The sequence below is a fragment of the Crinia signifera genome, chromosome 3, assembly GCF_055691185.1.
Source record: "Crinia signifera chromosome 3, ASM5569118v1, whole genome shotgun sequence".
Lineage (NCBI taxonomy): Eukaryota > Metazoa > Chordata > Amphibia > Anura > Myobatrachidae > Crinia > Crinia signifera.
The window spans coordinates 97622381-97649955 of record NC_139219.1 but is presented as its reverse complement, the minus strand read 5'-3'; the positions used below and the strand labels follow the sequence as shown (position 1 = coordinate 97649955).

The following is a 27575-nucleotide window of genomic DNA, read 5'->3' as shown; positions in this document are numbered from 1 at the left end:
CAAGGTTAGCCGTGTTGCCAGGATGGACGAAAGAGAAAAAGCCTTTAGGCAGTGGTTCCCAACCTCGGTCTTCAAGTACCCCCAATAGTGCACATTATCCAGGTCACCTGGCAGGTGCACTTATTATTCACCGACACTTTAAAAGATTACAGGTGGAGCTCACCTGTGATTCTGTGTAGAGACCTGTTGGGGGGTCCTGAGGACAGAGATTAAGAACCACTGCTCTATGCAAACTAACAATCCTGGTTTTAATAATATCCATGAATAAGCACACGTTTGACTCAAATGACTGATGTACAAATAAAGTCACTTGTGCAAAAGAAAGGCCAACCTGAAAACCTGGACTGTTCATGTGCCTTGGTTGGGAAACATTGACCTATAGGGTTTATACTTTATGGATGCAGATATAGTAGGCCCTTAATTGTCCATTTGGAATGGACCCTATCCCTATATCAGATGTTCCCAAATGCAATCCTCAAGGAACCCCAACGGATGCTTGGTCACAGGTGATTTATTAAGTACCTTAATAATATATCCATATCTATGCACAGATTGTTAGATCGAATTTACTGGATTAATAATTAAGTCACCTGTGGCCAAATATGGCTATATTTAAAACCTGGACCATTGGGGTGCCTTTGCCCTATACCAGTGGTGGCCAACCTGTGGCTCTTGAGCCTCATGCGGCTCTCCCCCTTGTAAAGTGCGGCTCCTGCTCCCACTGCTGCCCGCCGCCCACCGTCTGTCCCAGTCCCCCCTGCTGCCGGTTCCCTGAATCCCTTCTCCTTCTGAGGGGAGGAGAGCGCGCATCGCGCATCTCTCCTACCCCATACTGTGCATCCTTGTGACTGGGCCGTCCGCCAATCAGAGCTTGTGGGCCAGCAGCCAATCAGGAGCCGGCCAGCGAGCTTTGATTGGTGGGCGGCCCAGTCACAGGGAAATGAGAGGGAAGGAGACGCGCGGTGTGCTGTGCTCTCCTTCCATCGGTGACATGACAGGAGGACTGCAGGGGGACATCAGACTGTCCTCTCCCTACCTGGCAGCAGCAACAACGGTGAGTGCTGCTGCTGGGAAATTTGCACTGTGGGGGCATAGCAGTTTGTGGCACTGTGGGGGCATAGCAGTTTGTGGCACTGTTGGGGCATAGCAGTTTGTGGCACTGTGGGGGCATAGCAGCTTTTTGGCACTGCACTATTGGAGGCATATTTGTATCACACCCACCCAAGGGGTCAAAATAGACTACGCCCCTTTTTTTGGCGCATGCGCCTTCGGCTCGCGCATAATGTCGGCTCTTTAGCTTGACTACCGATATTTTTCGGCTCTTTACCTCTGACCGGTTTGCCACCCCTGCCCTATACCATTTATACATCTATCTGTACTAGGTGAATTTTGTTATGCTTTATTTTTTTTGTTTTTTTAGTCTTCAAATGTCTGCTTTTTAGTGGTCTATCTATATACTAGATGTTCTATTTGAATAAATAGTCCCAATGAATATACTGTATATTAATGAAATAATCTATTGATGTGTAGTCTTGCTCTCTTCTGAATCATTTGGGTGTAAGACTATGGCAGCATACACCCAACCAGTGTTGTCACATAAAAGTTACACCAAGCTTTTCTACGGTGAGAGCATAATCACAGAACAAAATGGACAGGAGACTTCTGGGAGGAGAGTATAGAATTAACAAGAACAGTATCAGATCTATATTCCAATACTCTTCAATTTAAGACAAATTCAAATACGTAAAAATGAATATATGGGTTTGTGTTCATTCAACAATATCAATCTTTACCCACTGTGAGACTTGAGCCTGCTAGCAGACTACTCTTCAGGAACATATGCAATACTGAGCAACCTAGTGGTCACATGCAGTTCACCAAGTACCACTTACTTTGATCAGAAGTTTTCGTGTAAAGCTGAATTTTGCGAACAGTAGGAAGAGAAAACCAGCAAACATCAGTTGGATAACAGACAGAATACCGCCCACTGATACATATGCAGCGTATTGGACCTAGTAGGGAAACAGTTGTTACTTTAATAAAACATCATGGGTTCCGGAAGAAAGAAAAAAAAAAATACATTCCACTGCCTTAAACCAAATATATTCTGACAACCTAAAGGTATTCAACAGCCCAGTCATTCCAGCAATAGTAGAGAGCTGGTAATGCATGTGAAAATACTGAAAGAAACCAAGGGTCATATTTAGGTAAAGCAGAAATGTGTAACTATAATCTGACGTGATGGCAGCACCACCTTTTTATTTAAAGTGCGGGTGCATGTACAGAGTGTTGTTGGTGTAATGATAGTGGTACAAAGGTAGTTGGCCATATTATGAATGGCAGCACTATAACGAGGATGTAATCATAGAGCATACATTTACAGTATAAGCTATGATATTGACATTGCAGAAATGTCAACCTACTCATGTAAAGCCCATCATTGTCAGAATAGTGTTGGCACGTGTGGTGGTAGTGTAATGCAGCTTGTAGCATAGTGTTGTGTAAGTTATAGCATAGCGTTGGTGTATACAGTGGCAGGGTAGTGCACAAGGGTAGCATAGCAGTGTATGCAGTGGCAGTGTAATCTAGGTTGTAGCATAGCATTGGTGTATACAGTGGCCAGGGGCGAATTTAGGGGTCAGGCCGCCCCTAGGCACAAAATATTTGGCCTCCCCCCCCCCCCCGTACATACATATACTATATATACGGGGCGGATTTAGGGATGAGGGCGCCCCTAGGCACAACAATAATGTTTACTAAGTAGGACAGTTTGTAGGGGCAGTATCTGCATGTCCTATCCATTTACACTCTATTTAAGATGGAATATAGTACAGTACAGTGGATATTTTGCAGTTATTGGTACATTTTGGGCTGACAGTACTATCACAGGCATCCAAGTGCCGCCCCCAAACATGTGCCGCCCCTAGGCCGGTGCCTCACGTGCCTAATGGGAAATTCGGCTCTGACAGTGGCAGGGTAGTGCACAAGGGTAGCATAGCGGTGTATGCAGTGGCAGTGTAATGTAGGTTGTAGCATAGCGTTGGTGTATACAGTGGCAGGGTAGTGCACAAGGGTAGCATAGCAGTGTATGCAGTGGCAGTGTAATGTAGGTTGTAGCATAGCGTTGGTGTATACAGTGGCAGGGTAGCATAGCGGTGTATGCAGTGGCAGTGTAATGTGGTAGGTTGTAGCATAGCATTGGTGTATACAGTGGCAGGGTAGTGCACAAGGGTAGCATAGCGGTGTATGCAGTGGCAGTGTAATCTAGGTTGTACTGTAGCATAGCGTTGGTATATACAGTGGCAGGGTAGTGCACAAGGGTAGCATAGCGGTGTATGCAGTGGCAGTGTAATCTAGGTTGTACTGTAGCATAGCGCTGGTATATACAGTGGCAGGGTAGTGCACAAGGATAGCATAGCGGTGTATGCAGTGGCAGTGTAATTTAGGTTGCATCATAGCTTTGGTGTATACAGTGGCAGGGTAGTGCACAAGGGTAGCATAGCGGTGTATGCAGTGGCAGTGTAATGTAGGTTGTAGCATAGCATTGGTGTATACAGTGGCAGGGTAGTGCACAAGGGTAGCATATCGGTGTATGCAGTGGCAGTGTAATGTAGGAGTTAACATAGTAGCAGATGACTTATTAGAAGAATAAAAGGCAGGAGGATGGTGTGAGGTTGTAGATTAAGGCAAGACAAGAACTGAGTCAGGGTGAGTGACTTCATGGTGTATGGCACAGGCAGCCGTGTAGTACAAGTGTAGCATAGAAAAAGCAGACCGTGAATTTGGAGATGGACTGAAGAGGGTTGAGATGGAAACTTGGCAGCCCAGCGAGGATAGATATGATATTAGAGCTTCCAGGCACACACTCCCCCTTCCAGTCAGACCAGTGAGGAGTCTAGGAAACTTGGCAGCCCAGCGAGGATAGATATGATATTAGAGCTTCCAGGCACACACTCCCCCTTCCAGTCAGACCAGTGAGGAGTCTATTACAGTAATCTAGCCGAGAGGTTAAAGTCATGATTTACATGTTTAGATGATTCCTTGGCGAGAACTGGCCTAATTCTGGAGAGATTGCCAAGGAGAAAACAGGACTGAGAGTTAAATGGCAGAATCACAGATGGCACAGAGACAACAGATACAGGAAAGAGGGAGATAGGAGGAGAATTGGAGCTATGGCAACTCCTAAGGATCTAGCAGCAGAAAACGAAAAGTATATGAGTGTCATCGGCATACCGGTGACCGATTGAGGTAGGTTTAAATAAAGACAAATTCAAAAGTATATAGGGACACCTAGATAGGAGAAGAAAGAATGGGACATAAGTCATTGAAGCGGCTGGATAACTGGGTGAACCATGATAATGGGTCAGGGTCATAGGAGTGAATATAGCAGAGGGCATGCCGTAGGAGATGGTTAACAAGAGAGTAGAGATGTGAACTTAAAGCTGAAATAGTATAAATGTATAGGAAAGTATATTTATCGCTTAGATTAGAACGTAAGCTCATATGTGCAATGCAATTGTTACTTTCTGCATTGTATTAATGTACGAGGTCGTATGCCATTTTTAGTAAGATCCCTTCAGCAATGTTCAATGTGTCAGCACTTACATATAAATATTGTGGGGGAGATGTACAAAGCATTGGAGAGATAAAGTACCAGCCGATCAGCCCCTAACTGCCATGTTACACGGACTAAGCACCCATTTATCAAGAAGTAATAAAACTAGGTTGTGATAAATGATGTCCAGACAATCGGCACCAAATTTTAATTTTTCCAATACATGACAGTTGCGAGACAACTAGCTGGTGCACCATTTATCATTCACGAATTGTAATAAGTGATCCCCATATGTTTGAAAAACAACATTTAGGAGCGAATCGGCTGGTACTTTATCACTTTCCAAGGCTTAGAACATCTGTCCTTGTATGTCCGCAGTATAGTGACCCTAAATTACAAAAAAAAATAAAAAATAATAATAAGTAAATAGAATATATTTCAAGCTAAAACCTTACAGGAGTTTCTTGCAGACAGTCATGTAGGTAGCGCTGAGTCCTCCCAACAACAGATGCGTCTGCTCCCAGAAAAGGAATGGCGTATTGCTTTACCTCATTACTGTAGAAAACTGCACCCCTGCAAGTCAAAGGATATTTACAGTAGTTATTTTTCTTAATGTGCAGAAACTAAACATTTATAAGGGGGACATTTTAATAGCAAACTCTACCAAGCCACACTAAACATTTTATCCAATCACCTCTTGATTTATATTGTATTAATGTATTCTGTACTATAAATAGAAAACCAACCATGTTGTATAGAGTTCAGACAGATCGAGAGAAATCCAATATATGAAAACTCCTTACAGCTTTAATTTCCAAAACTTCAAATGATAGGATTGAATCGCTCACTAAAATTTGAAACAAACTTTCTTTTTAACAATAAATGGAGGATTCAAAAAGCCACGGTAATCAAGCGCAGGTGAAAGGGTATTTTTTATTAGGTTTATATGGCTTGTTTTTGGGTGCCGCAGACACGTTAACACCTAAAATTTTAAAAAAATCTGATTTTGTGCTTGTGTACTGTACCTAGAAGTGATGCTGCTTTGAAGGCAAAGGGTGGTCACACTATATAATGATTTGATTTAGAGTTCTCTTGCTCATTCACTTTTCATTTTGCCAATAGATAAAATAAACTATTAACACTTTTTTCCACACCTACCTAAAACTCTAAAGTACATACAAACTGGGTGATTATTCCGTCATCGCTGGCTGAAAGCCGCTGCGTGTATACACACTGAGTGGCTTTCCCCCTGCCCGGCGCCGTCAAAGCCAGTCCTCTGCTGGTAATACCAGCAGATGAACGGCTTTCCCGGCGATGATGCCTTGGAGGCTTTGAGCTGAAAGCTGCGCAAACATTATGTTTTGAGCGGCTTTCAGCTCACAATCACTCAGTGTGTATGGACATTTACACACGACCTTGCCAAAATCAATGATAGATATATCTGTCACAAAAGTAGTGCGCACACACCGCTATTTTCCCCAAAGAGCAAGAAATTTCAGGAGGCGAAAGACTGCTGAAAATCTTTCATTATAAGGCTATTTACATAATGGGCGGGGTTTGAATCCAAGGGTGGGAGCAAGGGCCATTTTATTCAGTGCATTTCTGTTCTTTGGGCCCTATTCAGAACGGATTGCTGGGCTGTGTGTATTCGGAGCCCAGCGATCAGGTAAACCCCACCCCACCGAAGAAGATCCTGCACATGTGCAAGGATACGATTTCATTTGCAGCCGTGCACGTAGGGAGATTTCCATTCACCTGCGTCAGAATTGTATACGTTACTGCCATAACAAGATATGCATTGGGGGTAGTGGTGGCGGTAACATATATATTGCTAGCCTGCCCCAGCAGTGTATTCGTTACCTCAATAAATATACATTGGCAGCCAGTGGCAGCGGAATTGTATACATTGCTGGTTTGCAGCAGCAATGTTTACGTTACTGCCTATTTTTAATATGCATTGGTGGGCAGCAGTGCATAAAGTGGTCCTGATGAGGTGGTGGAACTATCTTCCCCCCCACCTCCCCCCCCCCCCATATGTCACAGCCAGGGTGGGTGCTAGGGTGTTCTGCACCCCCCTCCAAGCTTTAATTTGTGGCCTATCCCCATACCCATGAGAAGAATAATGTGGGCCACATAATACCACCCCTAATTCAAATTATGCCCCATGATGGAAAACAACCCAACACCTAATAAAAAAAATGGAACAGTTTAGGGCATGGCTTTGTGGGACAGGGGATTATGCACACTGTAATGCCCATTACATGTAATGCCATATAAGTGCCGCTTACCTACATGCTCATTGCTAGGGTTTTCTTGTTCAATGCCAGGGGTAACTGTGTGGGAAGGAGACAGCCGGGCAGAGCGGTGGAAAACCTGGCTGTCTCAGAGCAGGTCCATCCGTCCGCGGCCCGGCTATTTCAAATGACGTGCCGGCTTGCGATCCAATCAGAGCTCGGCGCCCGGCAGTGGTGGCTCCTGATTCGCTAACAAGTTGCAAGCTTTTATTTAGTAGCGCTTGAGGAGAAGTACTGTAGATTCATTTTTATCTGGTGGTTAGGGGTGGGGCTAAAATTACAATATTAAAGAAGAAATGAAGGGATCTATTCTGTCAGCCCAGGACCAAGGTAAGCTGGTGGGCTACCCCCAACCCCCGTGACCCCCCCCCCAGCCGCCGTCCGCACACAGGCATCCATTCACCTCCTCCGCTGCTGTCTGCAGAGTATAGAAAGCACCGCCCTCTACACAGGTCCTGGCCGTGTTCTACCCAGGTCAGGACCTGGGTAGAAGTCCTCTGTAAAGGGACACGGCGTGATGGATTTACACCGCCTCTGACCCGCTGAAGACCCGGAGTTTTGAGGCGGTGTAAAAGGGGTATTACTTGCTGTTTTGGATGATCCGTTTGCCTTACAGATCCCTCCTACAGCATTTCACCAAGTCCTCAGCTGAGGTATTGGAAGGAAGCCAAGCCCAAAGAACCAGGATAAAATTGGAGGTTTACTTTACTTTATGTCCATTTATGAAAAGGAAACCCTGCAAAAGGGAGCTATTTATAGGTAATTTACTGCAGGCTAACGGACCTTCTGGGCCTACCCAATTAGCCATAAATTAGCCTGGCCACAATTATTATGGGAACTCAGCAGGCTCTGAAAACCAAAATCCCCCAGACATTTAGCCTGTTTTTGGGAAGTTGGCAAGAAAGACACGTAAGTTTGTGAACTTATCACGTAGTCTGTGTGATTATGCCCGAGCACAATTGATTGGTTGCCCATAGCAACATCACATGTGAAGTCTAATTCACATCATAAGGTGCGTACACACGGGGCAATATGATCGCTGGCAATATATTGCTCAGCAATCATATTGACCCGTGTCCCATTTTCATCTGCGACCAGAGATGGTCGCAGATGAAAATTTAAACACTGCCGGGAGAAGAGGCAGGGGATGTCGCTGGTCGGAGGAGAAGCTCCTCCGACCAGCGACCATTCAGGGGCTGAAAACGGGAGTGCGCACCCGGCAATTTATCGCTGGTGCACACTCCAATCACTGGCAATATGGTCGCTCAGGACGAGCGTATTCAGTCAACATGCAACATTGAAGGTCAACACCTGAAATAGGTCCACAGGGTTGGAAGGTCAACACAAGAATTAGGTTGCCAATGGGGTGGTTGACAGTAAGGTGCCCATACACGTTACAATTATTGTATACAATATTGTAAACAATATCGCATCTCGGTTTTGCGATGAGATCAGATGAGATCTAGTACAAAAAGTATGTGCTGCACATTTTTGTACTAGATCTCATCGCAAAATCGAGATCGGATGAGATGCGATATTGTATACAATATTGTATACAATAATTGTAGCGTGTATGGGCACCTTTAAAAAGGCAGACATGAGTTTTAAGGTTGTTTTTTGAGCCGACATGTGCTGACCACAGTTATTTCATACCCTACCATCCATTACAGTGTGCTGGGAGAATATAAAAGTGCCCAAAGCATGGCGAGTACAATGAGCAATGTGAGGGGATGCATTAGCCATAGACAGCGTACAAGTTGACATTCGGGACAAAAAAAAAAAAAGCACACACACACATGAAAAACTCATCTGTCAGCCCTCTACTTCGCAGCCCTGCCCCCTAGGAATGATGTAATAACATCACAGAATTAGGGGACTAGCACAAGGTGCACTGCTGTCTTGTTATGGCGCTGTACTTGTTCCTAGTGACTGAGCATAGGGCACACAAGTGTCACACATCCCAAGAATCCACATAGACATAACCAGGAGGTACACATTAGACATTAAATCTCATGAATCAAAAAATATATAGAAAGTTTCTCATGTAATTACAGTACACTTCACCCAGAAAAACACACAAAGCAGTATAGTGCCTTCCAGGAATGAGGTTTCATACCAAATATAAGAATTAGCCCATTATGTTAAATGAATATTGCTGAAAATTCATATTGCATTTGTATTCATGGTTTCCTTAATGTATGTGCACAGGTGCATTACTGCAACATATATACATACCTCCCAAAATTTATGAGTAAGGACCCAGGACAGTGCCCAACAAGGTGGGACTGTCCTGCTAAAGTCAGGACAGTTAAGGTGCGTACACACGGGGGCGATTTTGTACACTATCGCGGGAAATATGGTCGCTAAGCGACCATATTGCCCGCGATGGGAGTGTGCACAGGCGATATATCGCCGGGTGCGCGCTCCCGTTTTTACCCCTGTAGTGATCGCTGGTCGCAGGAACATGCTCCTGCGACCAGCTGATTACCACTGCCTGGCTCCCCCCGGCAGTTTCTTTTTCATCAGCGACCATCTCTGGTCACTGATGAACAGGAGACGCTGAGCAATATATTGCTGAGCAATATATCTCCCCCGTGTGTACGGGGCTTTTGAGGGGTTTGTGGATAATAGCTTTCTTTTATGTACATATATAAATATTTGATTAAATGAATAAACAAACAAACAAACCTTTTTTTTAACTTTTTACCAACAACTGGAAGTGGTTTGAGAGCCAACTGCTTTCTAAGTTTCCTCAGATTACCCTGGTCGGCAACCCCATGGATGGCAGACTGCCATGTTCCATCATGAATGCATGTGCCCTATACCAAGCAAAGAAACAACATGGTGTCATGAGTACTTGTGGTGATCACCACTTTTGGGCATACATTTATTTTGGAACAATTTCAGTTCCATGCAAAATTCAAACACATCCTTTTTCCTATTCAATAAATCAGGCAAAAATATTTTTAGAGAGTTCATTACACCCAATTTTAGAAACTCTAGCAGCTATTTTCAAATAACTTGTTAGCGTCACGGTTTCATTTCACCAGTGGATGATATTACTTTAACAATGGCTAAAAGTCCATGCACACTGGGTGATTCTGCCCAGCATGTATGGACAGTGATGATAGCTGAAAATCGATGGGTTGGAAACAATAAATAAATCTCAGTGTATACAAACTGAATGATTTCCCCCCTGCCCAGCAATCTTAGCCGCTGTAAACAGCTTTCCATAGCAGGACGCTACAGGTAAAACCAGCAGACGAACAGCAGCCGCCAATGATGCTGGAGTGTGAATTAGCACTCACCGACTGCCCATTCACACACACACACACACACACACACACACACACACACACACACACTTGCCGGCTTTGAAGCTTAAAGCAACTCAAACGATAAAACGGAACTGCTTTTAGCTCAAAGTCACCCAGTGTGTATGGGTCTTTAGGGAGTAGTATTCGCCTTACTACTCAGGTAAATAAATGTAGACATAACAAGCTTTTCTGTGCATCATGAATATCCAGGTTTTATTGACAGAAGAGAGTGAAATCACAAACTACAGTACTTATGGGGTCAATACTTTCTTTAAACCACTGATCAAGTTTCTAATAAAAGATGACGAGTTCATTTTATTATGCGTTTATCCAATGAATTACTGACCTCTGGTCCAGACTTAAAAGATAAAAAACTTTCTACAGCGGTCAATGTACCTGAGGAAGAGTAAAGGAGAATTATTTTGTATTCTTCGTAATCATCCACTAATGGATTACGCCGTCCCACGGGCAGCAATTGTTTCTACAAGGCAGCACTAGTCATTAGCTATTTTCAGGGAAAGTCTGAAGCAAACACTAGAACGCAAGACCTCGGCTATATTCTCTTCCCTGAAGGTAACATTTATCGGCAGGGTAAACCCTGTGGCTAAAACTCTGCCCAAGCTAGATAATCCCTAGAGGGTACACTTAAACAATATATTTCCTTGCAGTGTCAGGAGCAGAGAAAAACAATACGCATTAAATGCTCCCTTTTGGCTTTGCCACAGTGTTAGCTATGGACTTTACCACGCTGCCAAACAAATGAATAGCTCCAAACTTTAAACCCAGAGCTTTAGCCACGAGGTTAATGCTGCAGCTAATTCAATCTACGCCTATACAGGTTGAGTATCCCTTATCCAAATTATTCCAAAAACCATAGTCTCAAGAATGTACCACTAGTGGGGACACCTGCAATAGCACTTCTGGTGACATATGTAACTGGCACTAAATATGTATAAGAAAAGGATTGCTTGACATTCAAAGTCAGTGCCAGAGATAGGCCACAAACTTCATGTTCATGTTTCGGAACCTTGCTTCATGCACAAATGTGTACGTATTTCATGTGTTTATACAACATAAGTGCAAGATACCTCACTGAATTATACAAATATTCCAAAATACAGAATAATCTGTGATTCAAAATTTTTCTGGTCCTAAGCATTTTGGATAAGGGATAATCAACCTGTATATTAAGATTGTGGCATTTACTACCAATTTATCAACAATGACATTTACATTTGTAATGTTGCATAAAAAAGGGTCTCATTTTCGGTTTAGTCATGTTGCTCATTCACTGGACTCGTGTTCATTTGCTGGATTTAGGACAGGTTCTGCTTCCCATAAGGAGCCAGCATACAAGAATGTCCACAGCTGCCAGGTTTAGTAGCTTATGCCAGTACCCTGCCCACTGATTACCTGTCCTCAGCCATCATTATTAGCACCAGCATTATAGCCACCCTATGCTGGATGCCAAAGCAGTGTTTGAAGGGGGGGGGGGCTTGGAAGTACAGTATGTCTATAGAATCACTCTCTTTCTATGTTTAACCATTACAAATTATGTACCACGCCTGATTATATATATATACACGACGTTCAGACTGTGGAGCCCAGGCGAGAGTGACCGCTCCGGCAGTGGTAACCTGGTGCTGCGCACCAATCTTATCCGATTTTATGCTTTATCTTCGGCGGTGATTGTATACCGCCACATGTGGTACGTCACCCCGACCTTTGTGGTGGATTCTTTTTAAACAAATAAATATCTTTTGCACATCTGATAATCGCACTATGAAGCGCCCGTTTTTTTTGTTGTAGATTTGGTTACCTGTGGGATACAGGACACCCTTTGTGGGTTGAAGACGGAGCAGCCGGTTTTTTAAAGAACTGAGTGCATTCTATTGACTGGACAAATTTTGTTCACTACTATCCGTTTCCCTCTGAAAAAAAGTTGAAGTGACTTAGAGTGGGAACTTGTGTGATCTAGCTCTCATTGTCAGAGACTTTCTATAATTAATTGACCATTTGCGCACTGTTATTTGATATATATATATATACACATATACATACATACATACACACATACACACACACACACACACACACATAAACTATCCTCTTTAATAAGAAACTTAGCTTAAATGTTTTTTTTATTGGATAATTTACCATATACACAATCGATAGATACACTATGTATATTTTTAATCATGTTATTTATGCCTTTTTTTATATGAATAAATTCTTATAAAGCAAATGTTTGTATCCGGCACTCCAAACAAGAAGTAGCAATTGCCCCCGGTGCCTTCCAAAGGAGGGTATGTATAGGGTTGGTCACGGCTGCTGGCGGCACTCCGATGAGGGACTTGGCAACAATCAGAAATGAAAACTGGAGCCGTGCACAGTAGGTCTAACAGTTTCGGAAGATTTATTTCCTTCGTCAGAGAACAATTAAGTGAATGAAAAGCACTTACCTAAATAAGCTCCCACCACACACCCCGTGCTGCAGGCTCCGGCGGCCCGGCTCCGGTGACAGAGGCAGACGTCATCGTAGCTGCGCCCTGCATCAGCCAGAACGGGTTGCCATGGAGACCTGCATAAACAAAAAAAGTGAAGAAAAAGACGGGTAAATAGAGGGATACACATGAGGAGACAACAAGTAACAATAATGCAGTAAATGGTAACAAAACATGATAGGGGATCATGAATGGGCAATGCTGTACCAGTTCAAAGAGACAGAAAATCAACGACTGAGCCACATGGGGGGACATAATCAATGGTATTAGGAAGAGAGAGATAAGCGGAGAGAGATAAATGCACGAAAATGTATTCACAAAAAGCAGTTCAATGAAAGGTATTCATTAAGACCCATTGGCGATAAAGTGTTCAATTTGTAAATCCACGCTGATTCTCTTTGAAGTAACAGTTTATTACGGTCACCTCCTCTTCTGAGCGGGGAAACTTGTTCAAGCATCCAGTATTTCAGTGAAGGTAACGTATGTCGGTGTTCCTTGAAATGCCGTGCGACTGGTTGATCAGAGACAGCTCCTTCAAGGGCCAGCTTGATGGACGAACGGTGGGCAGCCATCCGCTCCTTAAACATACGGGTGGTCTTTCCCACGTACAATAAGCCACAGGGGAACTGGATGGCATAAACAACGAACCGACTGCTACAGGAGAAAGTCTGTCTAAGCATGATGGTAGCTCCTGTAGTCGGATGCTTGAATGAGTTACCAGGAGTCAAAAAACGGCATGTGGTGCAGTTGGCACATCTGTAGTTGCCAGGTTTTTTTGTAAGAAAGTGTGTGCTGGGTTTGCGCATCCCAGTAACATCACTTTTGACGAGGTAGTCCCGTAGATTACGACCTCTTTTATAGCAGGGAAGCAGTCTAGAAGACCGGAGCTGGGGAAGATCGGGATCCTGTGAAACCAGGGGCCAAAAGGTTTTGGCTGTGTTGACAATCTCTGAACTGTACGTCGTGAAGGTATTAATAAAAGGAATGCGACCCTCAGGGATGGTTTTCTTGGCTCTAGGCAGCAATGTCTCGTTCCTAGAGATATTCAGTGCCCGCTCCTTAGCCAAACGTAGCTGTGCAACGTCATAACCCCTGAGTATGAATTTTTTCATCATGATTTCCATTTTATCAGACGCATCTGCGTCTGAGCTGCATATGCGTCTGACGCGCAAGAATTGTGAGAATGGGAGACCTCTCTTAAGGGATGGAGGGTGATGACTCGATGCCTGGAGAAGATTGTTGCGATCAGTGGGTTTCTGATACAAAGAGGTGGTGATCCCAGTAGGGGAAATGTTAATGCAAACGTCCAGATAATGCACAGACGTAGTACTGCATTCCGTAGTAAATTTGATGTTGTGATCAAGGTCATTGAGCTCAGTGAGGGTACTTGTAAGAAGTTCAGGGGGTCCTGTCCATACGAGTAGGACATCATCAATGTACCTAAGGTACAACGCTATATGCTCAGCAATCCGTGGTTGGGACAGGATGAGGTCCCTCTCAACCTCGAACATAAATGCGTTAGCATAAGTAGGGGCCACACAACTGCCCATCGCGCAGCCCTTCAGCTGCAGGTAGAATGCCCCGTTGAAAATAAAGTAATTGCGGGTCAGCGTGAGTTCTAGTAGTTCAAGGTAGAATTGGATGTCAGGTCCCTTGTATTTGCTGCTTCCAGTGATAAGTCGTCGGGTGGCCTGTATACCTCTGTGATGGGGGATGTTGGTATACAAGCTCACCACATCCATTGTGCAGAGAGTGCTTTGTGGAGGTAAAGTAGGTAATGCTTGTAGTTTTAAGATCAGGTTGGTGGTATCTTTAAGGTATGCTGTCTGCTCCTGGACCACTGGTTGGAGGAAGGCGTCCAAGTACTGAGAGATTGAATAATACATAGAGCCCCGGGCGGATATGATCGGACGCCCGGGGGGCTGGGTAGGGTTTTTGTGGAGTTTGGGAATGGTATACAACAGGGGAATGGTAGGGTTGGCAACCGTGAGGGCCTCTTTACAGTATTTGGATATGATGTTGTTTTCAACGGCCGAGGTAAGTATACCATCAAGTTCTTTTTTGAACTCCGAAGTCGGGTCTTTTTCAAGTCTGCGGTACACTGTGTCATCCGCCAGCTGTTTGTATATGTCATCAACATAAAAGTCCAGGTCCAAAACCACTACTGCCCCCCCCCTTATCAGCAGGTCTGATAATAATATCGTCATACTTGCTGAGGCTGTTAAGGGCTTTAAGTTCAACGTTTGTCATATTTTTCTGTGCAATGGTGCTGTCATTATCCTTAGAACAAGCTTTTTTGTCCAAGATTTTATTGTAGCTTCTCAAAGCAGCACTGGTCGATGGGGGGTCAAAGGCAGATTTTGTGCGGATAGCAGGAGGTAGTGAACTTGGTAGAGATATAGATTCACCAAAATGTTCTTTAAGTCTGAGCGTGCGGCCAAAACGATGTAATTCGACTTTGCTCGTGAACGCATCATGCTGGTTGGTAGGCACGAAAGAGAGACCACGGTTGAGCACCGACATTTCTGCCTCAGAAAGGGTCCTGGACGAAAGGTTAAACACTAATGTCTCTGTCCTTTCCCTCCTCTTCGTGTCTCTTTGCCACTGCCCCCCTCTCCGAGTCCTGGCTCTAAGGTTCCTGGACGTGTCCGGGTTTTCGCCCCCAGGGGAGGTTTTCGGGCAGCGGTAGCCTGCGAGTTTTTTGACTGCTCAGTTTCACTAGCAGAGGAGGTTGCAGATGTCTCAGTATCAAGGTTACGCTGTCTCCAAGGCCTGTTGCGTCTGCGCTCACGGTATTGCTGACCCCTACCAGTGGGGTTGTACACCCATTCATACACCTTATTCTCTTGATAGTCTCTTTGTACAGTTTGTACTTTGTCCCGTTTAAACTTGATGAGGTCGGCTTGGTACTTGCTGACTTGATCGTGTAATTTCTGTATCCAATCGTCAGATTTATCGTTGGAAATGGTTGCAAGGTGTGTAGCCTCAAATTGGGTGATTTTTTCTTTGGCGATTCTTAGCTCCCTACTAGACTCCTCAATGACGAGTAGCATAAGGTCAAAAGAAGCCTTATTAAGGATAGCCACCCAACGTCGACAGAATTCTAAGTTGTGGCGGCCAATGGTCGGTATATTTTTGATTCTGAAGCCTCTAGGTATATGATGCTCCCTGTAATAGTCCGACAATGTTATCCCATGTAGCAAGAAATCGATTTCACGTTTTTTGAACCGTAATAATTGAGTAAACAGTCTTTCTGGCGTTTCCTCACCACAAGTGGTTGCTAGGTTCTGCGAAAATAATATTGTATCCGCATCAGATCCTGAAAACGTTAGGGTGTCGGCCGGATTCAGTTGAATTTTTGAAAACCCGCTGGCGGTCTGTGAATCCATCTAATTTAGCCGGAGAATGAATGTGATAACACCCGTGGTGATGAAGTGAGGTAGCTCTGGTCCATAAAAGGTGATGGGTGCCTTGAAAAAGCTGTCAGGGACCCCGACAGGTATATAAAGCAAATGTTTGTATCCGGCACTCCAAACAACAAGTAGCAATTGCCCCCGGTGCCTTCCAAAGGAGGGTATGTATAGGGTTGGTCACGGCTGCTGGCGGCACTCCGATGAGGGACTTGGCAACAATCAGAAATGAAAACTGGAGCCGTGCACAGTAGGTCTAACAGTTTCGGAAGATTTATTTCCTTCGTCAGAGAACAATTAAGTGAATGAAAAGCACTTACCTAAATAAGCTCCCACCACACACCCCGTGCTGCAGGCTCCGGCGGCCCGGCTCCGGTGACAGAGGCAGACGTCATCGTAGCTGCGCCCTGCATCAGTTGCATTAATTATTTAAGCCTTATTTTGCATAGTATTTGTCACTGTCTGATGTTCTTTTTGGATAAAGTGTCACGAAGTGTCACAAAAAGCTAATTACAGGAGAACACAACCCATGTATGTCACACCAAAAAGAACATCAGACAGTGACAAATACTATGCAAAATAAGGCTTAAATAATTAAAAAAAGGTGCTTAAATATATTCAGTGCAAATATAACTGCAGCCCAGAAAGTACCAATCAGTCGGATAGAGTGTCACAAAAGACACAGAGTGACATCACCACCACATACATTGTGAAAAAGAGGGCAAAAAAGAGTGAACAACAAAATCCAATATATCTGATACTATTAGAAAATCGATACCTCATCCAAGCAATAATAAACTGCTTCATATCCAAACCTAAGTATTCGAGAGTCAAGACAAAACAGTTGTTAATCTAATACCCATACAACTCCTTGCTCTCGACAATAAAAACAAAAGACACTCTCTATACAGTAAAATATTAGAACATAGTAACATGTCCAGCGAACACTTTTAACCCTGATAACACACTTTCCTACTTTAATAGTGCACAAGCACTTCACTTTATATGTATGTGTGACCTGTATGTCTAAATTTTAACCCCTTAACAATTTCACATAAAAGCGGAGTGGACCCAGACCTGTAGTTCCACAAACTACAAAGAACGCAGATATCTGGTTCCTCTCTACATATTTTATAGAAATAAAATAATAAACGTTAAGTTTTAAATAACGAAACAAACCATTCTTTCTGGAGTGCATCCACCGTGCAAATTCTTTTCCTTCTTTAAACGAAGTCGAATACTAAACTTAACACTGGTCACATTCCTTACTCATCCACAACCACAAGCTTTGGTTGTGTATACAAAGCTGGCAAATAAGGCGTCACTCTGGAATAAAGCCAGTAATTCACAGAATTAGTAGGGCCTATTCAATCTATAAAATGTTAAACACCATTTAGGCAGGTATCCTCTTAGAGCCCAATAGTGTACCACCACTTTCTTTTTGCATTTTCCTATCCTATGGTCTTCTGCAAAGAACCCCGTTTTCCAGTCAAAAATACATAGGTTCTGTGAAAGCCACATATGTATTTTCACTTGTACTTATGGCAGCTTTTAGGTACACTTATAAAGGTATTTAGTTAACAAAACTCCCGGTAAGTGTCGGCAGTCAGTGCTAACAGGATAGCATCAGGGCAACACATCTGCACTAGTAACTAACCATGACTAATAGGATACCAGTCTCAATCTTTAAGGATTCTACATAAAACCACAAAAAAATATATATATATACCTTTTATGCTGTTTCTAGTAAACATAACCCCTAAATCAGCTGGAATGGAGTCAAAGCCACAGCTCCCGACAATATACACTCCTTTATCGGCTGCCTGGCTGTCGTACTTCAATACCATCGATTCAAGGAACTGTGGAGAGGAAAAACAGTTCATAAAGCTCTGCCGTAATAAAAGGAAAGTATTGTGAAATTACTATTGCTACTCAACAGAACATTTCTTTCAAGAAACAAAAATGGTGTCTCTTAGAATACATACATTAGAATAGTCTTAGAATACATTTTGGGATAAAAAAGTAAGATTTCTAGGTGAGCCCCACCTCCTGTTCCATTATCTGCCGCTGCAAGTCTTAGTGCAAATTCGTAATTTGCTGGGACTAGGATGTCATTGCACTACTATAATAAGAATAGGTTTAACATAGGTATAAATTATGCAGGTATATTAATATTTTTTCTTCTTTTTTCGGCTACCGTAATTTTCAAGCAATAAATCCCACAGGTTAATGAATACAATTATAATATTTTATTGAAACACAGGAAAAGACTTAAGGGGTATATTCAATTAGAGGTGGATCCATTCCGACATTCCTTTGTCGGAATGGATCCACTATTCAATGCAGCGGCCAAACCCGAATGTCGGATTTGCCCGCTCATTAATGCTCACCCAGCCGGCGCCGGGACCAGGTGAGCGTGTCGGCTGTAGGCATCTGGGAGGCAGCTAAACACCACAAGAGAAAATTCCCGCACCAGTACCAGATATCACTTTGATAAGATCCCCCTCCCCCTCCTATTCACAAAATTAAGGAGACATATTCTTCCCTAATATTTATCTGGGAGGTGATACCCACTACTTGTTCACAGACCTAAAAACACCCACAAAGAAAAAAACAAGTATCTTTTAGGGCGTACTGATGATCAAATGATCGTTTCAAAATTAACTTTTATTAAATGCAACCTGTTGGTGGCGGGAGCCGGGACAGTTCCGGGTGACCTGCGCTCACCCGGCTGGTGGCCAGGACGTGGGAGGATGACACCGGGTGAGCTGCTCCTGGCACCGTCTTCCCTGCCTCAATCCAACATCTTTTCATGGTGGATTGAAATTGCCAGAAACAGGGCCAAAACCTGTTGTATTTGGCCGCGTTTCTGTCAAAAGTAGATGGATTCGCAGATATTCCACCAATCCACCTGGTGTCCGAAAGTTCATAGTATTCCGAACTATCGTAAAAAAGCAGCCAAGATTGAATAGGTAAGAATCCCTTCCAACCTAAATCAGTCAGAAAAGACTAATTGAATATGGACCTAAACCTTCGAGCACAGAAGCAGAAGCTGTGGACAAACTTACTTGGGGTTCTCCACTGATATCCACATAGTGTGTTCCATTTTCAATACAAGCCTTCACCACTGGTTCACCATAAAACCTGTACTAATAAGCACAAATGTCATATTATTAATACCAAAGCCATCAACTGTATATAGCACAACATTAATTCACACAAATAAAACACATTCATCATATAAACCTTTTATTACATAACTCTAGGCTACAAAATTCCCTTGGTGAAAAAAAAGTGGTACTTATGTAGTATCTGGGCTGCCGATTTCTAAATCGGGTCGGATCGGGAGATCGCATCGCATCGCATGCGACCATGCGATTCGATGCGATGCGATGCGATGCGATGACCCGATTTTTCCATAGGAATCAATGTTAAAATGGACTGAGTCCATTTTAACATGGAATTCAATGGGAAAAATGGGTCCTTTTCATACCCCTACTATCCAAGTGGGCATGGAGTTGGATATAAACCTGTGGCGAGCGTAGCGAGCCACCGAGCCCGAAGCGTGGCGAGCGAAGCGAGCCCCGCGAGGGGACGAATACCGTCCCCTCGCGGGGCTCGCTTCGCTCGCCACGCTTCGGGCTCGGTGGCTCGCTACGCTCGCCACAGGTTTATATCCAACTCCATGCCCACTTGGATAGTAGGGGTATGAAAAGGACCCATTTTTCCATAGGAATCATTTTAACATTGATTCCTATGGAAAAATCGGGTCATCGCATCCGATATCGGATGCGATGCGATGCGATGCGATATCGCATCGCATCGCATCTGATTGTATGCCTTAACTTAAGGCATACAATCAAAAAATCGGCAGCCCAGATACTACATAAGTACCAAAAAAGTTTACATTTATTCTGTATTTTATTTTATATTTCATGATAAATGTCCTTTAAAAGCCAAAGATGTGAATAGTAACAGTTTGATTTAAAACACTATGGGGGAAATTTACTAAGATGTGTATTCTACTTCACATGTGATGTTGATATGGGCAACCAATCAGATCCTGTCTACTATCTTCTAGAGGGTGTTAAAGAAATAAGAAGTAAATTCTGATTGGTTGCCCATAGCAACATCCCATGTGATGTAGAATACACATCTTAGTAAATTTCCCCCTATGTAGGGTAACCAAATAGTTGGGCACCAATGTCTGCTTGTTTTATAGGAGACAGACCTATTGCAATAGAAATAAAAAGCAAGATGAATAAAAAACAAAGGCTAATTTGGGTGGGTTGAGTACTCTGAAGTACAGGTTTAGGTTCCCAAATAAAACAAATCCGAAATACTGCTTTTTTTTAATTTATTTTTTACACAAAACTGAGACATGTATACAATGATCAACTTTGAATGTACAAAATTAAAAATCTTGCATAAAATGTCCTTAAGGCTGTGTAGAAGGTATGTACAAAACAAATGCATTATGTGTAAAACTCATACTCAAGATATATCTCATTATAGTAGGACAATATTCCAAAATACAGAAAAATATGATATCCAGAATACCCCAAGCGTTTGCATATGGGAGACAACCTGTACAGCTAATCCTTCTGAAAATGAACATGTGTTCATTAAAGGATTATGTAACAAGTTACAATATAAAATAGGACTTCATTATCAATAATTACAAAAGATAGACCAGATAAATAGTAGACTTTTGTCCTGGCAGAAATAATCTCTGTAAAACGTATTGCAAAACTCCATGACTCAATAAACATAACTGTACACATCTGCAATGCTGCAGTGAGTCAAAAGCTGTAGTAGTGTCTGTCATCCAGCCATAGAATAGTGTTACTTTGCACAGTTCCAAATGCACTTTTTTTTTTATATCCCTGCTGTGTACTAAGTGTAACTCGCAAGTAGAACAGACTATGAAAGACTTTTCTGAGGAGTCTGCCACTGAGAATGTGCACAGTGTCTATTTCCAGAATTGGACATTGGCTGTGGGTCAGGGATTGGAAGATAGCTGGCCTCAAAATGCTTAAAGTTGTGCTTCTTGAGCACTACAATTAGCAATGCATGAGAATAACCGTGCAAGTGATCTGGTGCATACACACTAAAATATATCATTCAGTGACATCATCCTCTAGCACCCGGCGAACCGAAAGTTTGCCGTGGGTGCGAGCACCGTGTGTCTGCACATGTACAGAATCGCGCCTGCGCAGAGACTAAACATCGGTCCTCCACGCGAATGCACGGAGGACCGAATTAATCAGAATAGGCTCCTTAATTTGGAGTTGAGGAGAATTATCACAGACGTTTTTTTTACAAAAGGATGATGGGCTTGGAAAAGGATGATGGGCTTGGCTTGTCCCGTACAGGACAACTACATTTTCAATACTTTTGGGTAAATCGCAGAATTTTATTTACTACCTAAAAACTAAGCCTAGATTTTTCCTTGTGTGAAACATTTAACAAAACTAGATAGATACTGTATGTTATAACTTGTCCCATCCATGACAGTGGCCAAATTGGTCCATAAAGTATTACGTTGTAGGGAGAGGGTATAATATTAACAAAAATAAATTAAACTGAATTTTTGGCATGCTATATGAAATTACATTCAGCTATATTTTATGGAAGAAACAATAGGAGTGGGGAGTGTTGGCACTCTGGGGTTAGAGTGGGATCAGTCGGTTAGAGTAAATGTTTTATGGTGGAAGTGAACTGATGGTGGGGAGCTGGGAGCAATAACTGTAGGCTGGGTGTTAGGAAATAGTGTGTGGACTGGGAGCAATAACTGTAGGCTGTATGTTGATGGTGGCCATCTGGAGAGGGATTGCCAACTGTGGGCGATAGTATAGTAACCTGTCACACGGAGTGGCAATGCCTTATGTCTGGCAGGCTACAGGTGGTGGTTCGGTGACATGGTTCCCTCACATCAAACCCTGGATTGGGTGCATGTACCTCCAAAGACAATAGCAGGAATCAGGATATGCAAGTGTTGTGCAGAGAAGGTAGTAGTAGCTTACCGTATAGTATTGATGTATCAGTGAATCTCACTCTGTAGTTGAAGTATCCATGCAGTGCAAGTGGGAGGGAAGGTGACTCAATGATTACTGACTACTGTTGCTTTTAAATAAAAGCACAGTTTATTATACATACCAATATACAAATATGCAGTAGGTAAGTAAAAAGGTTATGATGGCTGATATGGGGGGTGGGGTGACTGTCCAAACGTGTTTCCTCCTGAAGCAGGACTTTTTCAATGGAAGAAAACAATTTAGGCCAGAGTACAGTATTCATGTTCTTTAGCACAGACCAATTCATGTGCATATATTTATTTGCTTTGTGTAGCTGTACAATACTTACTGGCCCCACACAGTCGAGAACAACGAAGGCATTCTTGCACATTTCAGCAAGGGAGGAGGGATCATTAACGTCACATATGTATAACAAGATGTGTATCAGATGTGGCTTATCTAAGAACAAACAACAAGAAAAATATTTCAGCTGCAACTGGTACTGAATTAAATAATACTTAAGCTGGGTACACACTGAGCAATATATTATCTGTTTAATCAGACTGACAATAAGTGATGAGCATGTTAGCAGCCATGTACCACAGATATGTCTGTAAATAAATTGTACACAGACATATCACATTGCGCTTGTAGCACAGGCGATGGCCAATATAGTTACAGATATATTGGCCCATCATGCTGTGTGTAAAGGTGCTCACACACTGATAGATAGCTGATCCAATCTGATAGCTATGCAATATCCCTTGAAATCCAGAACAGCTGATCATGGCCACAAACAGAACGATTGGGTAAACAGAGGCCGAAGACGGGTAGGAGATTACAATACTACTCATTTGAATAGGGCGCTCTCTTAGCCAATCAGCGGCCAACCTATTCATATGAAAAATGATGAGTTTTCGACGTCGGCCTCTTTCTCCGTCTGCCAGCGGCGGGGGTGCAACGGAGTTGCCGGGACATGGCCACATCATTCATCATGCTTAAACATTGAACGATGAGGGCATAATTGTGCATGACAGCTCGTTCATCTCAACAACTGCTAAAGGGATCAGCAGGCGTGATTAACAAATCCGCGGACACCCACACTGGATCGTCATCAAGGCCACACATGGTACGTTTTTAAATAATTGGTTGGAAATGGCCATATTATTTTAAAAAATGTGTGGGCACCTTAAGGGTAAACCTGTTGCAGTAGCTGACATCTCAACTTGGCAGGCACATTTAAATGCCCTCCCAGTTGAGACAAAAGATGCGACATTATTAGCCTGGTTGGCAGATAAGCCAACCAGGTGTGTACCTAATTGTAGCTTTACTGTCAAAGAATGAATAATAATAATAATAAAGTATATTCTGAGAGGAGAGGATAAAGGTGCGTACACATGGGGGCGATTTTCTGTAATATCGTGGGAAATATGGTCGCTAAGCGACCATATTGCCCGCGATGGGAGTGTGCACAGGCGATATATCGCCGGGTGCACGCTCCCGTTTTTACCCCTGTAGTGATCGCTGGTCACAGGAACATGCTCCTGCGACCAGCTGATTTCCACTGCCAGGCTCCCCCCGGCAGTTTCTTTTTCATCAGCGACCATCTCTGGTCGCTGATGAACAGGAGACGCTGAGCAATATATCTCCCCCGTGTGTACGGGGCTTAAGTAAACCATATACAAAAATCTAAACATATAGATCCAGAACAGCATTAAACTAACTGGAATAAAACTTGTGCAGAGGTGCACAGGGCTGACAGGCTGCTGCTAATACATGCAGACAATTACATGCATGATATAACATTATACACTTTCGGACAAATCTGGAAATCCTGTTATCACCTTGGGACATTCCCAACCATCACACTCTTCTGATTGCTCTGTGGGTGGTATTCCATCCACAGCACGAAGGAGCCTGTCACCCAAACCATGCTCTCCGGTATATGGTAGTAAGGACAAGTTTGCACACACACACACACACACACACCGTGCGCTCAGGTACATACATGGTAGTATTGTCATGGGCGCACATACACCATGCGCTCAGGTGTATAGTAGTAATAACATGCGCGCACACACACCAAGTATTCGGGTGCAAGTAATGACATGCCCGCACACGCCATGTGCTCAGGCAAGGGCGTAACTACCATAGGTGCAAGGGGCCCAGAGCTGAAGGGGGCCCATCTTTGCTGTCTAGTAATATGTTTTACATACATTTATCACCATCAGTTGCTAAATAGGGGGCCCTTACAAACTTTTGCTATGGGGCCCAGGAATATATAGGTACGCCTGTGTGCACAGGTACCTACCTGGCAGTAATGACATGTCCCCACACACACCATGCGTTAGGTATATGGTAGTAATGACATGCCCACACACACACCGTGCGCCCAGGTATATGGTAGTAATGATATTCCCACACAAGCACTATGCACTCAGGTATACTGTATGGTAATAATGACATGCCCACACACACCATGTGCTCAAGTATATGGTAGTAATGATATACCCCCATATGTACTCAGGTATATAGTAAGGGCGCACACACCATGCACTCAGGTGCATATTAGTAATTACATGCCCGAGCCCAGAACCCATTATTACTGTCATGTCACTGCAGCAGCTCTCACCCAGGATGTCCATGGCTCTCAGCAGCACCTCCTCCAGATCTATCTGTCTACCACGGCCGGCTATAGCCCAGTTCAGCTCCTGGCCCCTGATATCCATGCCATCTGCCACCCGCGCTACTTCCTCCACCACGAACTGCCCCGTGAACTCCGAAGCCCCGAATATGATTATATGGTAGGGGCGGAATGCAGCTCCGGTCGCCATAGTGACTGAGCAGCCTGAACGATGAGCGCAAGGAGAAGCAGGGAGAGGATGACTGACAGGAAGAGACGGCAGGAGGCGGCTATAGCCTAGGCTGGGTCGCTGTGGAGGGGCGGGCCCGGCATCACTGCTCTGTAACAAGCACCTGACTAACAGGGGGCGGGGCTGCTAACAAGTCGTTCAATTTGTTTTCGCTTCCCGACACCTCTATTGTAAGCTATGAGCAGAATATAATATCAATAGAAAGTATCACGTAAATGCGCGTGGCCGATGCTTACACTGACTGCTTGCAACATAAACAGTAATGCAAGTCGCACCAGTCTTTCTCCAAAAGCGCCCACTGTGTGTGAAGCCTCGCCCACCTTCATATAAGCCCCTCCCATTTCGATGTCGGGAGGGTACTGTCCCAGCAAACTTGTGACATTTCTCTGGGGTGCAGGACGGGAAAGACACATCCCTTAAGGGTTAAGTGCAGTAGCGGCTCTTACCGGTTTGGATGAAGGATTAATTCTCTGATGAAGGATTTAACCCCTTCCTGACACAGCCAGTTTTTGCCTTCCTGACAGAGCCCTTTTTTTCAAATCTGACATGTATCACTTAAGTGGGGATAACTTTTTTTTGCTTTTACTTATCCCAGTGATTTTGAGATTGTTTTCTCGTGACACATTGTACTTCAAATTAGTGGTAAATTTGGGTCGATACAGTCTGTGTTTTTTTGTGAAAAATACCAAAATGTCGTAAAAAAATGGAAAATTTAGCAATTTGCAAAATGTTAAATTTTCTGCTTGTGAGACAAATAATCATACCACTCAAAATAGTTAATAACTAACATAGACCATATGTCTACTTTATGTTTCCATCATTATTTCAACTTCCTTTAAATTTTTTGGGACACTAGGAGGCTTACAATATGAATAGCAAATTCTCAAATTTTCAAGAAAATTTCAAACACTGATTTTTTTAGGGACCAGTTCAGTTCTGATGTGACTTTGAGGGACTTGTATGTGAGACACCCCCATAAATGATGCCATTTCAAAAACTGCACCCCTCACAGTATTCAAAACAGCATTTTGGAAGTTTGTTAACCCTTTAGGTGTTTCACAGGAATTAAAACAAAGTGTAGGTGAAATTTCAAAATGTCATTTTTTTTGCAGATTTGCAATTTTAATACATTTTTCTAAGGAACACAGTAGATTTTACTAGAGAAATGTGACTAAAAATTGATTCCCCCAATTCATTTGTTTTCATAAATATCCTATATGTGGCCCTAGTGTGCACGTTGACCAAACCACAGGCTTCATAATAGAAGGAGCACCTACTTGATTTTGGAGCCTCCTTTTTATGAGATTATTTTTTAGGCACCATGTAGGTTTCTAGGCACCATAAGATGCTAAAATTTAGGAACCCCCCCACAAGTGACCCCATTTTGCAAACTACACCCCTCAGGGAATTCATCTAGGGGTATAGTGTACATTTCAAACCCCCAGGGGTTTCACCAATTTTGATACAACTGGGCAGTGAAAATGAAAAATTACATTTTTTTACACAAAAATGCAGTTCTGGCTCAAAATTTTTCATTTTCAGAAGGTATGAAGGAGAAAAAGCACCCCAAAAGCTGTGCCCCAATTTCTCCCGAGTACGGCAATGCCTCACATGTGACCAAAAAATACCATTTGGGTGCATGGCAGGACTCAGAAGGGAAGGAGTGATTTTTGGATTTTGCAGCTCAGATTCTGGTGGAATGTTGGTGGGTGCTATGTCGCATTAGCAAGACCCCCCAAGCACCAATACAGTGGAACCCCCCCACAAGTGACCCCATTTTGCAAACTACACCCCTCAGGGAATTCATCTAGGGGTATAGTGTACATTTCAAACCCCCAGGGGTTTCACCAATTTTGATACAACTGGGCAGTGAAAATGAAAAATTACATTTTTTTACACAAAAATGCAGTTCTGGCTCAAAATTTTTCATTTTCAGAAGGTATGAAGGAGAAAAAGCACCCCAAAATCTGTGCCCCAATTTCTCCCGAGTACGGCAATGCCTCACATGTGACCAAAAAATACCATTTGGGTGCATGGCAGGACTCAGAAGGAAAGGAGTGATTTTTGGATTTTGCAGCTCAGATTCTGGTGGAATGTTGGTGGGTGCTATGTCGCATTAGCAAGACCCCCCAAGCACCCATACAGTGGAACCCCCCCACAAGTGACCCCATTTTGCAAACTACACCCCTCAGGGAATTCATCTAGGGGTATAGTGTACATTTCAAACCCCCAGGGGTTTCACCAATTTTGATACAACTGGGCTGTGCAAATGAAAAATTACATTTTTTACACAAAAATGCAGTTCTGGCTCAAAATTTTTAATTTTCACAAGGAATGAAGGAGACAAAGCACCCCAAAATCTGTGCCCCAATTTCTCCCGAGTATGGCAATGCCTCACATGTGACCAAAAAATACCATTTGGGTGCATGGCAGGACTCAGAAGGGAAGGAGTGATTTTTGGATTTTGCAGCACAGATTCTGGTGGAATGTTGGTGGGTGCTATGTCGCATTAGCAAGACCCCCAAAGCACCAATACAGTGGAAGCCACCCACAAGTGACCCCATTTTGCAAACTACACCCCTCAGGGAATTCATCTAGGGGTATA

The 27575-nt window shown here is 43.3% G+C and overlaps 1 protein-coding gene across 2 annotated transcripts in view; it reads right to left on the bottom strand.

Annotated features, from left to right (window-relative positions):
• LOC146063668 (saccharopine dehydrogenase-like oxidoreductase) overlaps positions 1 to 25044 on the bottom strand; it is a 47798-nt gene extending 22754 nt beyond the window's left edge. Inside the window, exons 1-8 of one of the 2 annotated variants that reach the window (XM_083176254.1) lie at positions 24730 to 25042; positions 22447 to 22556; positions 19149 to 19229; positions 17810 to 17939; positions 10513 to 10562; positions 9538 to 9668; positions 5011 to 5128; positions 1893 to 2012 (exon numbers count right to left, since the gene is read on the bottom strand). In XM_083176254.1, coding sequence (XP_083032380.1) covers positions 1893 to 2012; positions 5011 to 5128; positions 9538 to 9668; positions 10513 to 10562; positions 17810 to 17939; positions 19149 to 19229; positions 22447 to 22556; positions 24730 to 24931 — 942 coding nt within the window. In that variant the 5' untranslated portion in view covers positions 24932 to 25042. Of the gene's footprint in view, positions 1 to 1892; positions 2013 to 5010; positions 5129 to 9537; positions 9669 to 10512; positions 10563 to 17809; positions 17940 to 19148; positions 19230 to 22446; positions 22557 to 24729 lie in introns of both variants that reach the window. The other variant, XM_083176255.1, reaches the window with a different exon arrangement.
• Positions 25045 to 27575: the final 2531 nt, after the last annotated feature.